At 49.6% G+C, this 15,979-nt stretch overlaps 1 protein-coding gene across 7 annotated transcripts in view; it reads right to left on the bottom strand.

Moving 5' to 3' along the window:
• The window catches only part of ARAP1 (ArfGAP with RhoGAP domain, ankyrin repeat and PH domain 1), a 195,015-nt gene that overhangs the window by 138,939 nt on the left and 40,097 nt on the right, over window positions 1-15,979 (bottom strand). For all 7 annotated transcript variants that reach the window (XM_030556485.1, XM_030556495.1, XM_030556476.1 and 4 more), the window contains one exon: window positions 3,163-3,969. In XM_030556485.1, the coding sequence (XP_030412345.1) occupies window positions 3,163-3,899 (737 nt within the window). In that variant the 5' untranslated portion in view covers window positions 3,900-3,969. The remainder of the gene's footprint in view (window positions 1-3,162; window positions 3,970-15,979) is intronic.

Raw genomic sequence — 15,979 nt, 5'->3', positions numbered from 1 at the left:
GTCTTTCCCTCTGAGAGGGACCGAGGGACCTGCAGCCGAATTGCCACTGAAGAGCCCGACGTGCCACCCCTTCCCCTTGGCCGGCCCAAGCACCTGCTTGCTGAGCTGGTGCCCGGAGCCGGCCCTGCTGGAGACCCTCGCTCAGTAAATACACACTGTGACATTTCACAGGGAAGGAGGCAATCTTACACATCCTACATGCTTGTCACTACCGATGCTCTGGGAGCTGCTCTGTGCGTTTGTGTCAGTGGGATCGTGGCCAGTTTCCCCGTTGTTTGTGGCTAATCTCACAAAGGCATTGGGACGCGAGCTGACGGTGAGGAAACATGATCCAGAACAGTGTTTCTCAGCGGTTTCAGGATGATGCCCTCTTATCCATAGTCCAAAATTTTCAGGACTCTCTGACGTTTAAGCTAGAAGTAAGAGTAAAACATGGATCAATGCTACCAAAGAATTGATGCTACGCCTGTCTGTCTGCCTGTGAGAGAGAGAGAGAGACTGACTTCAGGCACGTCACTTAACCCGCCCTGTGCCTCAGTTCCCCACAGGGATAGTACTTTACCAGGGTATTGTGAGGGTACAATCTAGCAATGACTGTTCAGCACTCACATGCTCTGGTGATGTGGACCATACAGATACCTAGATAGATACGGAATGTCTCTCTCAGGCTACCTTACAGGGGAAAGTTGGGCACCTCTCAGGCAGGTTAGAGACTACAGACAGCTCCTCTTGCTGGAAGAATCAGCTTGATTTTGCAGGCAGTTCCCCTCTGCATTTACTTTCCAATTCTCTACAAGATTTAAAACTATCAACCGGAAATGTTTGCAGAACATTTATTAACTGTCCTACTGTGTCGTTTTCATCCCCCAGATCTTAGGCATCAGTTGCACAAATTCAGCACTAGGGAGCAGCATTACATCAAATAAAGCAGACAAGACCTGTACGGCTGTATCATGTCAGACACATACTGCTGAGCTAGGCAGAGACAATCACTCTATCCATGGCCAGCAGCCATGGCTGCAGCATCTCTGCTTCCCCCGTGAGCCACTTCCAGGGAGATTTCCTGGGGTTTTCAGGAAGGAACAAAACTGGGAAAAGTTGCTATAACAAGACGATGTTCAGTGCTGGTTCATGTTCAAAGGACTGCACAATTATCCTCCGCTAGAGAGGGAAGGATCTTTATCCCCCTTGCAGAGAGGAGGAAACTGAGGCACGCAGGTTGCGAGACTAGCTCCAAGCTACAGAGGGAGCCAGTGTCAGAACAGCCTCAGACATTCCTGTCATAGGAGCTGTACATGTTCCTAGAAAGACTGTACCTCCAGAGTCCCTCCTCCCAGGTCCTGTATACAGATCACTAGGCCATGTCTCTGTCTACTAAACCACTACCAATGACCATGCTTTGAGCTTTATCTAGTGCCTCACGTCTGCGTGTGTGGAGACCACAGCCTGTCATGCTGACCAGGACTGTCTCCTGGAGCAGCAACCACCTGTTTGTTCTGTGTTTGTGCAGTGCCGAACACAACGAGCTCCTGGGCCATGACGAGGCTGCGAGTATGAGGATGATACAAATACATAATAATAAGCAAAGACCTGGGCACTCTCTCCGGGTGGTGGGGAAGAATTATTATCCCCAGTGTAGAGGTGAAGAATTTGGACAAAAAAATTATTGCCCAAACTTTCAAGAGTGGCCTCAAATTTGGAGCGCCCACGTTGGGACCTACTAGGACCTGATTTGTGGCAGCGCTGGGCACTCGGACCTCTGAACAACAGGCATGGGGCTAGGTCCCCAAAGCTGAGCACACAAAAATCTGGGGCCGCCTCTGGAAAACGTGGTCCTTGCCCAGGTACCCACAGCTGAGTCAGAGGCAGACCTGGGCACCAAACCCAGAGAAGTCCTAGTCTTCTGCTTTAACCACTAGACCTACAAAGTTTATAACATTTAGAGAGAGAAGAAAATGCCTATTCGTGGGAAGCGAAGTCAACACCACACAGTGCCACCCATCCACACGAGAAACCAGGGCCAGCTCTAGTGGCGGGCAGGCGAGTGGGGCGGTCACCCTGGGCCCAGCTTCCAAGGGGTGCTGCCACACTGCTGTGCCACTCGACTTTTTAATTTTTTTTTCTCCATTCTGATTGGAGCAAAAGTAACTGGCCATTCTGATTGGCGTCCTGCATTTTTTTATTTTTTTTTTGCTTTGCGGATTGGCTGGATGTGGTTGGTTTATTTCTGCTTAGCTGCTAGTGTTCAGCAAAATGAGTAGGGCCACTCCTGAGGGAGATCAATGATTTCTGTGATATTCAACACATACACGCACACACACACAGAAGTCCGCCGTGGATCCAAGTCTCATCTCTGTAGTCGGCAACCCGCTATACAGTGACATTCCCCAGCATCAGCTCAGAGCGCCACAGCTAACCGGTGTGTGATGGGGCAAATACCAGCAGGACTGCACACCCGGCAGTAACTCACGCTGATCTGGTGGCCTCCGTGGGCTCTCCGTAGGGACATCGGTGACCACCACTAGGCAAAGACATCGTGCTGCAGTTATGGAGAGAAAGCCTCACTCCTAGCCCTGTCCCAGGACACCCCCTTTCTATCTACACCCAGTGATTGAGCTCCCTCTCCCCTCCACTGTCTGTTTTGGGGCGCCCAGCATCCTGTCTATCCTTCCAGACAGGCGTCCCTCAGCCAGTGCCACAAGGTGGAAGAGGTCGCTGAGCTGCGCGATGCCCAGTATTAGCACTACGGTCATTTTCAAGGGGACACACAAAGATTTGAGTCGATGGCTCTAAGCACCGTCTCTAGGAAAACGGGTTTGGGAAGTGCAGGCGCATCTACATAGCTCAGGCTCTTCCCTCAGACCCTCCCTGGACTTCACACCCATGGCTGCACTGGTTGACCCAGAGCTGGGATTCACAGCTCCTCCAACAGACTGGCGACAAGCACCCTGAGCTCTGCACGGGGCCAGGAATGGTTCCAGCAGCCCCTGGGCTTCCTCGGAGGACCCTCGCCCAAGCACGGACCCAGCCTAACCTGGCTCAGCTCGGGAGACCTGAGAAGAGCCAAGTGACATGGCTCTCATTGAAGGCACCTATCTCGACCTCCCCAGCCTGCATCCGATTCCACAGTCACCAGCCTTCCAATTCTCCCATTCGCCTTACCTGGTGCCTGTCCTCTGGGACAAAGCCCTTGGTGGCAGTAAGGGCGGTCGGCTTGGCAGAGGGGGCACCTTGAGGGAGAGGGGCTTGGTCTCCAGCTGGTGGCGTTTCAGCGGCAAAGGGGGCAGCGGTGGTTTCCCCTTCCCTTCAGGGACCACTGGCCCCAGAGAGAGCTTGTCTCTGGCTGGCAGAGGAGCGGGCAGCGGAGGGGCAAAGTCAGTGAAGGAGGGCGGTTCGGAGCGACAGGGGACAGCAGGGGACAGTTCAGCAGAGACAGGACATGACGCTGAGGAGAACTTGACGGGAGGGCGACACCCCAGTCTGGGGGGGATGGGTGGGGGCACCTGGCTGAGGCCAGCCGGGTTCTCCAGCTCTGTGGGAAGAGGAGACTTCCTGCTGGCTGGTGTGGCCGAGTCACCTTTGAGCTCCGGCTCTGCCTGGGTAGTCACGGCATCCGTGCTGACCCGGAAAATGTTGCGTTTCATGGGGACTGGCCTCCTCGCTGCTACCACAGGCCCCTCTGTGGCTGGCGGCGTCTCCATGAAGGCCTTCTGGAGTCCAAAGAGGATGCGCTTACGATGGCCCGGCAGCAAGATACCGATCTGGGTCAGCGCCCCATCTGTCAGGTTCCTGCAGTCCGACACCTTCCAGAGATCATTCTTCTCAAAGCTCTCCAGGTACTGGTCCAGGTGAAGGGCTCTGAGCCATTCAGCCACGGGCAGGGACGCCCCTTCCTCCATTATGGGACAAGGGAGCTCCACCTCAGTTCATTTCTTCGCCACGTGGTGAGCTTCAAAATGGCATCCGTGCCTAGAGGGAAACAATCAAAGAGCTAGTAAGAGTGTACTGGGCAAAGTGTTAGCTGGTCACAGCCGCTGCAGAAGGGGAACCAAGCCTCCAACCCACCTCCCGTGTACTAATGCAACGTCGCACTGCAAGTGAACAGGCATCAGAGCATCAAACAGGAAGGGGACAGAGGCCCAGCCCTGTCACTCTTCCTTGGGCTGTTTCACAAAGCGTCCCACTGAAATCCCATGAGATTCTTACCGTATTTTACAGAGGGGAAAACTGAGCCCCGGAGACACTAAAACCAATATTTTCATGATATTGTCTAGATCAAAGTGGGCTGATTTTCAGACCAGGCCGTTCTATTCTATCCAGGGTCTTATACCACCTTCATCAGCACAGCATCAAAGTGCCAGTACCTCTGAGAAAATCAAGCCACATCTAACACCGATTAGTTTACCCAGAAGACCCAAGCCAACATGAACGTTGCCTAAGAATCCACACAGCAGATTGGAAAATGAGGAAGCTCCCACCTTGGACTAAGTATCAGCAAAAAGCACCCCTGAGAGCCAAGTGTGTTCGACTGAAATAGTCTCCCCAAAGGGAAGTGGTGGGAGATATAAGGATATTAAAAGCTAGGCTGCTGACACAGTGGGAGACAGACTGGAAGGAACACTCCTACGCTGGCTGGGCCATGTGCCCCAGACTTGCTCTTCCATCTCTAACTCCTAATGTTCCTATCAGGAGCATACACCAAATTGGCAGGAGAGGGTGAATATGGCACATTGGGGACCGGCACAAGCACAACAGACATCAACCACCCTGCGTACATAGGGACAAGGGGACATCCCATTCAGCAGCAGCAGAGTAGGGGCTGGATGGAAACCAACAGAGCAGGGACTGTTGCAAGTGCAACTGATGCCCAGAGAGTCAAGGAAGTGTCCTCACGAGGCCCAACGCTTCTCTGACAGAGAGACACTCCTTTAACTCCGGCTCCTTGCTCACGATGCCAAAGCCTCGGCTGACAACAGAGCTGTTACAGGGTCAGAAGCAACACTGTGGTGAAAACCCTCTGTGACGTTCCCCTGGTGTTATCTGGACCGGTGATCTGCTAGATCACTCCAATCCTCGACTCTGGGAGCCAGCCTTACCCTGCTCCGCTGTGAGAACCCCCACTTCTGGGCTGTTCACGCACAGCCTCTGGCATGTGAGCTGCTCCTAGCACACGAGTGAGCACTTTTGGCCAGACGCTGCTTGGATTGTGCAACCGAATGACTAGCCAATATCTCCGGTCCCAGACACAACCCCAGGAACCTCCATCTTGCAGTGTCTGGTTACGCGTGCTGGGGCTGCAAGCTTATATAAGTTCATCAATTTAACAAAGAAATTGATATGTACCGGGCTTGTTATCCTAAGGGGAGTCCCTGACACACCTCAAACCAAACACACTGCTTCAGGTAGAATAAACAAACAGATTTATTAACTACGAAAGACAGATTTTAAGTGATTATAACTCAAAGCACAACAAGTCATATTTGGTAAAAATGAAATAAAAGCAAAATGCATTCTAAGCTGAGCTTAACACTTTCAGTGCCCTTACAAATTTAGAGGCTTCTCACCACAGGCTGGCTGGTTGCTCTTCAACCAGGCTCTCCCCTTTGATCAGTGCTTCAGTCACTTGGTGGTGGTGTCTGTCGATGGAAGTGGAAGAGAGAGGAAGAGCCTGGCAAACGTCTCTCTCTTTTATCATGTTCTTTCTTCCCTCTTGGCTTTGCCCCCACCACCCCAAGTCAGGTGAGCATTACCTCATCGCAGTCCCAAACTGACCAAGGGGAGGGGGGTGACTCACTCGAGAGTCCAATAGATCCTTTGTTGCTGCCTAGGCCAGTGCTCTTCGTTCCTGTGAGGCTGGGCTGGGTTTGTCCCATACACGCCCTGATGAGGTGTGAACTGCCTCTCTGCTCTTGGAGAGTTTTGCCTGGGCTTGTTATAAGCCATGAGGACACATTTTCAGACTCATAACTACACACATGAAATCACAACCTACAACATCACTATAACAACCATGCCCAGTGCATCATGAGCCTTCCGAAGACAACCAACATGACAAACTCTGCATTGGATACCACACAACCATGTTATAAAGGTGAACATGGGGGTGCAGGGTGTTCTTCCGAGCTACAGAGTGTCACACCCTCATCATGCTGTCTGCTGAGGGATAGCCCATCCAGAGAAAGATCTTCCATCCTTCAAGGTGCTACCCTGCTATGATGGTTCTTGGACACACACACAGTTCAGAGAAATCTCCCCAAATCTCTTAATAATTATTGGTATTGTTATTTTTTATTTGTATTCTCACAGCACTTTGGAGCCCCAGTCACAGACCATGGTGCTAGAGACTGTACCAGAACTAAGAGATGATCCCTGCCCACAAGAGCTTATAATCTAAATGACAACAGATGGATATAGCCAGACAGAGCAGCAAGTACTGGGAAAAAAGGAGACACTAGTCTGGAGGATGGCCAGGGGGTCTCAGCACACCAGATGCGTGACCACCAGGGATCTCCTTGTTTTCCATGATTAATAAAAAAAATTGTCCAGTAAAAAAACCCATAAAATTCAGTGTTTTTCCACCATTAAAATGAAATGCTGAATCTTATTTTCCCTAGCCACAATCTACACAGGTATCAGTTGAACACAACGTTTCATTGATATATTTACAATGTTTAAGCAAGTTTGAAGCCTATCACTGCCATCACTATCTGAGTCCCATCTCTTCCTCGCCCGCAGCCGCAGTTACCTGCTCTGGCCCGTGCCCGCAGTGGGGAGCTGATGGGAGAAGTAAATGGGGAAGGAGCTGTGAGGGGGAACGCAGGGAAGGTGGAGCCGGCTTGCAGTAGGTGTGGAAGGCACCGGAGGAGTGGAAAAGGGGCCAGAGACGACGCATCAGGCGGTCACATCCCGCTCCCAAACCTTTATATTGTGCTCCCCAGCATCCAAAGTTATGGGTTGTCTCTGTGTGAGGGGCAGCAGGGGAGAAGGCAGAAAGGGGCTTATTTGAAATTTTAACAATGGGCAGAGGAGGCTGAGAGGAAGCACCGCCCAACAGCTCGACCGCGAAAGGGACTTGATAGGTAGGGTAGGCCTTGCTCCAGTAGAGATGGGGGGAGCCAGTGGGGAGCCAGGGGAGGAGTGCAAAGAGAGGGGTGATATGGTCAAAGCAGCAGGCTAGGAAGACAATCCATGCAGCAGCATTTGGAATGGATCCAAGCAGAGCACAGTTCTATTTGTCAAGGCCAGAGAGAAGGAAGTGACAGTAACCACGAGAGGCTAGTTAAGCGTTCTAGCTGGGAAAGGCCATATCTTAGAAATGTTTACAGAAAGAAGCTGCAAGATTTAGACATTGCCAGGAGGTGAGGACCTAGAGAAAGGTGCAAGGCCCAGGTGGTGGTGTCCACAGCACTTGAGAAAGGAGGTAGCTGGAAGGTTTTTTTGTGGAGGTTAAGGATCGGGGGGAGGAGATTCAGAGCTCTGTCTGAGCCATGTTTAGCTTGAGCTGATTGGCTACACAGCGAGGAGACATCAGAGAGACAGGCCAGGATTTTAGTTTGGACAGAAGGAGGCAGGCGTGGAGCAGAGAGGTGGATCTGTGAGCTGACAGCAGAGGAATGGGTTTTGAATTTGTGTTTGCTGATGAGATTGCCCAGAAATAAGGTGTAGAAGGAGAAGAGAAGTTATGTTTTCTGATCATATACAAAGAAGGGCCATCAGCTAATGATGTCAGAGTGGTGGGAGACTCATTAGTGTCTGGAGCACAGAAGCTAGCTAACGAGGCGACTGAGGATGAATGGGATTCATTAGCCAGGAGCATGTTGCTGCTGTGCAAGACGAGAAGAATCCTGCTTTGTATTTTAGCCACTGCTGATGCCTCATGAAAAACAATCAATGTTGGAAAGGTTTAAACTGAACCAGTTAACCCATACACCATTCTTTAATCTGCTGGGAGGTGGTCTGTTCTAACTGGTTCTCAGCACCTCTGAAATGCAGCCAACTCTGGGGTGGCTGCCACATGGTGCATTACAACACTGCTAAACAGTGAGGGGAAAATTCCAGCCAAGGACACCAGGACAAAACCTCTGCTCTTAAGAGTAACAAGGCATCCTTAACGGCCCCACTTAGCAGACAGGCGTGAGGTTCTTAAGGTTGCCTCCTGCTCCAACACACAGATTAACCATCCCTGAAGGAAGATGGTCTGAGCTGACCCTGCTAAGATTTTAACCTGCAGTTGCAGGGAGTTAAGATACTTCAAACCAAAGCTTGAGTGTCCAAACCACACCTCCGACACACTGTAAGAAAGAGCATGTGTAAGGGAACAAGGAAGGAAGTGTAGGTAACTTTCTTATCCCTCCCTTTGCTCCGAGATAGGGGAACTAACGGGGGAGTTTCTCAGGGACTGAAATGCCACTATCAGGATGAGCTGCCTGAGGTTGATGGTTAACAGAATATCCACCCCAACCCTCGGCGCCTCTGCAGAGAGAAATAGTTCCCTTAGACAGCTCGCTCCGGGATCTGACGAAGAGGTTAGAGTGGTGGAGGCTGATCTTCCTCTCGTACCAGCGTCACTCAGTCAGTGGAGGTCAATCAATGTAACACTCAGCAAGAAGAGAATTGAGACACCGCATTCTCTCAGCTGCTGCGCCTGCTGGCGGGACGTGAGCAAGTTGTTACATGGGATTTGCCATCCTGGCTTAGATTATTGCCCCATCAAGGCTGTAATCCACCCAGAGTTCTGAGAGAGGCAAGAAAACTGACAGGTTTCAGAGTAGCAGCCGTGTTAGTCTGTATCTGCAAAAAGAACAGGAGTACTTGGGGCACCTTAGAGACTAACAAATTTGTTTGAGCATAAGTTTTCATGGGCTACTTCCCACTTCATCAGATGCTGAAACCTGAAACCTCCTAACCTTCCTGCCTCAGGAGAGGACATGACTCCCCCATAGGCCAATATCTCACTCCTCGAAGCATGAGAATCGATCACACCGACTACCTTAGCTTGCACAGCTACACAAGTTCGGTAGTGAAGGCAAGCAATCGGGACCAGAGACCACTCTCAGTTACACCGCGGAGTGGAGTGGCTCCGTGTTTAGACCAGCACCCTGAAGACTCCAGATTGTATCAAAGAAGAACCAGCTGAATGCAGGAAAGCACAAGATGATTTCAACATCACTCCCCTACTCAGCCTCCCGAAGGGCATAACACTCCCAGCTAGAGACCCTACCACTCCTTGGGAGATGGAAGAGGGCAGAGTACACAGCAGGGCTGCATCTAATTAAACCAAAAAGAGCAGAATTCATGCTCTTCAGTGGGCACAGAGCAAGGCCACTGCCGAGTATGTCTGTTATTTCTATCTTCACAGAGCCGCAGCAGGGAGGGCTCTAAAGTCCCTCCTCACCTGGGTTAGAGAAGTCTGGGATGAGCCCTGGAACAGCCTGAGAACTGGGAAAGACTTGGACAAACAGGAGAGACACCAAAGGGAAATTCCTTATACTGAAGGTACAGGATCAATGTGAACTGGCTAATGTTGCAACTGGCTACAGTCAGAGACGTCAGCAAAACATAGCCTGGTGTTCATCAGTCTAGCAGAGCCAGGAGTCCTTTCACACACACAGGAAAACGGTAAGAGGGGGTGTCTGAGAGAAACACTGCGGTGGAGATACTTAAGACTACATGGAGCAGGGTTCAAATCGCTTAATTAAATAGGATGATTCCCAGAAATCAATCTCAAAGGGGGGACTGTTTCAAGCAGGACAGTCTTTGACTCCCCAGGTACTTTCCACTCTCCCAGGAGCCTTCGTTGCAGCATTCTGACAGATTTGCAAGACATCTCTCCTTGTTTTGTTTGGGTGCCTCTAACATCAGGTTTCAGAGTGGTGGCCATGCTAGTCTGTATCAGCAAAAAGAACAAGGAGTCCTTATGGCACCTTAGAGACTAACAAATTTATTTGGGCATTAGCTTTCATGAGCTAAAACCCACTTCATCGGAGGCAGCCCACAAGGGAGAGGGATAGCTCAGTGGTTTGAGCATTGGCCTGTTAAGCCAGGGTTGCGAGCTCAATCCTTGAGGGGCCACTTAGGGATCTGGGGCAAAATCAGTACTTGGCCCTGCTATGAAGGCAAGGGGCTGGACTCAATGACCTTTCAGGATCCCTTCCAGCTCTATGAGATAGGTATATCTCCATATATTAAGTTCTCTTCATTCTTTTTACTAACTTCAGGGTCCTAACAGGCACCAATTTGAAATGTCACAGCAGGCTACACAGTAAGGAAAAGCCCCAACACAGAGTCATTGCTGGGCCTGGGTGGAGAATTCAAAATACCAAACCATTGTCGTTTGGCTTGTTCGTCATAATAATTTTATTTTTCCAAGGCCAAAGGAGGACTGGATTTCCCCCAAGGGATTCCATTTAGGACGGATTGAAATTTTTCCAGCACATTCCCACTCCCTGTTTATTCTAGGAGCTCAACTCTCTTACACCACTGACTCCCAACTGTTGATGGGTCATGTCCACACTACAGCGGCACAGTTACGGCACTGATCGCACCACAGTGGACACACACGGCTTCCTCTAGTTTTTCCATCACTGCCAATACTCCAGCTCTCCGAGCGACAATAGCTAGGTCGATGGAAGAACTCTTCTGTGAAGCTACCTATGTCTACACCGGGGGTTAGGTCACCATAGCTACATCATTGAGGTGTACCGTAACTATATCGATCAAACTTTTATGGGTACATCAGGGTTTCCTATTAGACCAGGAAAGCTTTGCCACAACTGCTGGCCTAAGGGGAATCCACCCTTCATCACACAATGGCACTAAACAACCAGGAACCATTTCGCCTTGTAATTAATGCAGCTAGACTAGAAAGGTCTGGAAGACGAAAGTGGAAAATCAGTGCACTTCACTATGGACCATCGTTACACATCTGGTATACATCTCGCGGCCTCTGCTGGAAGGGGAGGTATTGAGGAGATTTGACCCACCAGCACGTTTTTCTCCATTAGGCCATCTGGAGATCACAACAGCAGGATCAGGGAAAGGGAATCATCTCCATCTGCTTGTGGGAAAGGAATGGAGGGCCATGCAGGGGTAAGCATTGCCATGAGAAGACCAAGTACAGTGAATGCAGGGTGTGGATTACTTTTCTAGTGGAAAAATTAAGTCCCATGCCAAGCTCAATAACCAAGGCAAGCGTATAAACACAGCACTGGTGGACAGCTCCACTGGCATCTCAAACTCAGACCCCCTATCCTAAGGCAATTGTCTGCTTGGGCAACAAATCACATGTATACAGACAAATATATCCGTCAGTGAGGTTTGAACCTAGGAGTTTAAACACCAAAACCCCTAATAATCAAGCTAAAGATGTGGAGAAATTGGATAGGGTCCAGAGAAGAGCAACAAGAATGATTAAAGGTCTTGAGAACATGAACTATGAAGGAAGGCTGAAACAATTGGGTTTGTTTAGTTTGGAAAAGAGAAGACTGAGAGGGGACATGATAGCAGTTTTCAGGTATCTAAAAGGGTGTCATCAGGAGGAGGGAGAAAACTTGTTCACCTTAGCCTCCAATGATAGAACAAGAAGCAATGGGCTTAAACTGCAGCAAGGGAGATTTAGGTTGGACATTAGGAAAAAGTTCCTAACTGTCAGGGTAGTTAAACACTGGAATAGATTGCCTAGGGAAGTTGTGGAATCTCCATCGCTGGAGATATTTAAGAGTAGGTTAGATAAATGTCTATCAGGGATGGTCTAGACAGTATTTGGTCCTGCCATGAGGGCAGGGGACTGGACTCGATGACCTCTCGAGGTCCCTTCCAGTCCTAGAGTCTATGAGTCTATAAAAGAGTGACTCCATCAGCTGTGAGAAGTAGCAGGTTCTTATCCTCCATGTGGCCAGCTATTAGAGATATATGTGAACGCATGCACTAAACTAGCCAACAGATTTTGATTTGCAGACAAAAGGCTTTTCAAATAAATACACCTATTTTTTTTCCAACTTGACAGGCCAAAGGAGGAAGCAAGATGAATCTACTGTTGGATGGCTGAGATTCATTCTGCAAAGGGTCCAGTTTAATCCCAGTGAGGACTCAAAGCTACTCCTGTGAACTTTTAAAAAAGAAAGAGGCCTCAATCAGTGAGAAAAAGATCCATTGACTGCTGTGATATTATTTATACTGATTAGCAATTGATGGATTATTCTCCTGCTCCTGCCATGCACCAGATCTATATATCAGAGGGGTAGCTGTGTTAATCTGGATCTATATAGATCACTATCCAGCTTCTAGCGAGACCAGCAAACAACCCATTCAAGAGTCACAGAGATTTCTGCAGTCCAGAAAAAGGAGACAATAAAGTTACCCAGTGGCTGATGCTTTCACAATCTTGCAGCCCAAAGTGAGACGCCGGGATCTTGCACCCACTTTGCCCCGAAGTGACTTTGCTGCCGGACTTGGCAAGAGGGTGTTCTACCACCAGAGGGAGCAAGGAGGGATTGGCTTAGCAAGCTTATCAAGTTATCAAGGGATAAACTCCAGGGGCTGTTTGTGGAGGAGATGAAATCTTAACTCCATTGAAGCCTTACAAGTCCCAATCCAAGCCCCTTCCATCCTCAGAGCTTGACTGTCAGCTACTTTTCAAAGATTACTGGGGAGATTGACAGATTCAGAGTGTTTCAGGCCCAAAAGGCCCATTAGATCATCTCGACCAGTAGTTCTCAGCCTTTGTGGGCTCAGGACCCCTTTGTAAACATTTACGGCCTGTTGTGACCCAGTAAACAGTCTGGGGGTGGAGGCTCTGGGGCAGAGCCTGAACTAGGCACTTTAGCGCCTAAGGCGTGCGAGCGTATTTACCAGTCCTGGATATGGTGCTGCCCTGGGGCGGTTTCAGTCGGATCCTGCGCCTTGCAGGGGTTGGGTCCTGCCCAGCACTCACCCCACAGTGGCGGCTCCTGCAGCTCCTGTGCCGAGGGGCTGGCTGGGCTTGGCTCTCTGCTCCAAGTGTTCCAACCTCCAGGGTTGCAGCACGGCTCAGGTTTGGCCCCACCCCCCTGACTGGACCAAACCTGTGTGAGTGGAGCTGTGACCTGGCTCCTGGGATTGCAGGGCCACTCACTCAAATCGGCCTACCCAGACTCCCGTCATCATGTCGGCTGGGCCAAACCTCAGTGGTGCTGGGATCCCAGAGGTCACAGTGCCTGGAGCAGGGAGGTGAGCCCAGCCAGTTCTGTGGGACAGGAGCCGCAGGAGCTGCCACTTGACCCTTTAAAACATTTTGGTGACCCAGTTTTGGGTCCCGACCCGTAGGTTGAGAAATCCTAATCTAGTTTGACACAGGCTGGAGAATTTCACCTTGTTACCTCTGCACTGAGGCCAGTAATTTGTGTTTGACTAAAGCAAACCTGAGTTTGGCTAAAGCCTATCTTCCACAAAGGCAACTAGTCTTAATCAGAAGATCACCAGCGATGGAGAATCCACCCTGCCCCTTGGCAGTTTGTTCCAATGGTTAATCACCCTCCCTGTAAAAGATCTGTGCCATTGGTGGAACATTGGCTGTTGGAAATGAGCTCCAGAGCCTATTGCATCTAGGTCACCGGCAGCGATGGAACGTTGTTATCTTCCTGCAGAGGTGGGAGTTGTGTTTGGCGACCTCAGTCCTCATGGCACAATAGAAATCATCATCGCTAACAGACGCACTTGATGTCTAAAAAGTACATATGGCCTGGAGAGTGCACACGCCTCTCACACCTATGCCTGATGGGCTCCAGGTGAGAACGGAGGTGATCCGGGAGGGAGCATCTTGCCCTGCCTGGTATCGTTCAGTTTTTACACCAACGCACTGGTGTAGGGGACGTACCACTGACACACTCCTGTGATTATCATTATCTTGACTATACCAATTTACACCAGCTAAGAATCTGGCCCAAAGCCCTGACATATTCCATAGCTTATTTTCGGTGTCCATGGGTGTGTGTCTGTTAATGCAGGTAGCAAGGCACTGGGCGAATGGTGGCTGTGAGCCTTTCTCCCTGAATTTGCACCACTACACACTGATGCCAGCTCCTGCAGTTCTGTCTCAAGTCTCACAAAGTCGAGTGTTTTTCCAATAGCCCCAGCTCCAGGCGTCACATAATTCCTGGGAAAACTCAGATTGCTTCTTTTTTTTAAAAAAAAAAATTTCCAGTCCTCATGGTCGGTAGAGTAAAGCCTGAACATGCGACCCCGAAGGCTCTGAAAAGAACCCACATTTCATTCTTTGGTTCAAATCCCAGGATTTTCAAGTCAAATTTCATGATTTTCAGGGCCTGACTCCTGATTTTTTTCAATATAAAATTTAATTTTAGCATCAGAAATACCCTGAAATGTAATAACTGACCATGCCCATTCTCTGGGGGTGCTGCACAGAACCCCGCAGAGGCCATGGGCAGTGGGATAGCAGCCCCTCTCATGTCTCACTCCACCTGCCTCCTCCTTGGCTCCTTCCAGAACCTTCCTCTCAGTTGACCACTGCACCAAATCTTCCTCAGGAGGCTGTCTCGGACAGCTCTGCTGTGTCTTTTTAAGAGTCTCTCATTCCAAGCAAGCTATTCCTCCTCTGGCTCCAAGCCTCTGGTCTCAGTTATCGGTAGTTCTGTCTCTCTCTATGGGTGACATGCTCGCCTTTGTCTGGAAACGACAATGGGTATCGAGCAGGCAAAGACCCAGCAGTGGCAAATGTACCAAGGAAAAGGGGATATGGTATTCACAAGATAAAGGGAGAGTGATCTAGTGCTCAGTCCGCAGAACTGGGAGTCAGGACTTCTGAGTTCTATTCCTGGCTCTGACGGTGAACAGGCCGCTCTGTGCCTCAGTTTCCCCATCTGTAAAATAGGGATAGTCAAACAGACCTGCCTCACAGGAGTGAGGATCAGTGTTTATAAAATGCTCTGAGATCTTCCGACTACAGGGTTTGTATAAATATACAGATTTATTACTGACCAAAATAAGTAACTGCACCGATAACAGAGTACTGGACAGCTCCAATACAATATCCCAGCCCCAGGACAGTCAGAGTTGACGGGGTAGTGGTTAGATAGTGCCTCGTCTAGGGGAAACAGCCCACATGTCCCTGTAGCCAGATAGGATAGTATGGCAATATACTAGCTCCACTAGCAGGGACAAGTCAGTGATAGTACAGAGGCTTCCAGCCCAGCATGAGCCCATGTTTGGATGGTGACAGAGAATCATAGGGTTAGAAGGGACCTCAGGAGATCATCTAGTCCAACCCCCTGCTCAAGGCAGGACCAATCCCCAGACAGATTTTTGCTCCAGTTCCCTAAATGGCCCCCTCAGGTATTGAACTCACAACCCTGGGTTTAGCAGGCCAATGCTCAAACCACTGAGCTCCTCCCCCCCACCATGTATGCAATGACAGTGGAGGGATAGCTCAGTGGTTTGAACATTGGCCTGCTAAACCCAGGGTTGTGAGTTCAATCCCTGAGGGGGCCATTTAGGGAACTGGGGCAAAAATCTCTCTGGGCATTGGTCCTGCTTTGAGCAGCAGGTTGGACAAGATACCTCCTGAGGTCCCTTCTAGCCCTGATATTCTATGACTTAGCGTATGCCAACTGTTACCATATGGCGGCGTCTGAGATAACGACAGTTATTCCTCCTCTGCTTAGAGTACATGTTTAGAGAGGAGATGGATAAAAGGGGACATGAAAGATGGACACAGAAATGACAACTGCCAGTTAAATGCTCTTGCTCACCTTTCTTCACAACACGAGAGCAAAGCTACATCCAGTGAAATTAAAAGGTAAAGTTAAAACTGACCAAAGGAAATACACTTTTAAACACAATGTATAACTAATCTGTGGAACTCCTCGCAACAAGATATTCTGAGGCCAAGAAGTTAGCAGGATTCAAAACAAGGATTAGACATTTACATGAACAAGCACCACAGTTTTGCCTGCTCAGATAACATTTTATAAGGATTATAAAACCT

The sequence above is a fragment of the Gopherus evgoodei genome, chromosome 1 (genome assembly GCF_007399415.2).
Source record: "Gopherus evgoodei ecotype Sinaloan lineage chromosome 1, rGopEvg1_v1.p, whole genome shotgun sequence".
NCBI lineage: Eukaryota > Metazoa > Chordata > Testudines > Testudinidae > Gopherus > Gopherus evgoodei.
Note: the sequence above shows the minus strand (reverse complement) of the source record. Positions and strands in the feature narration are given on the sequence as shown.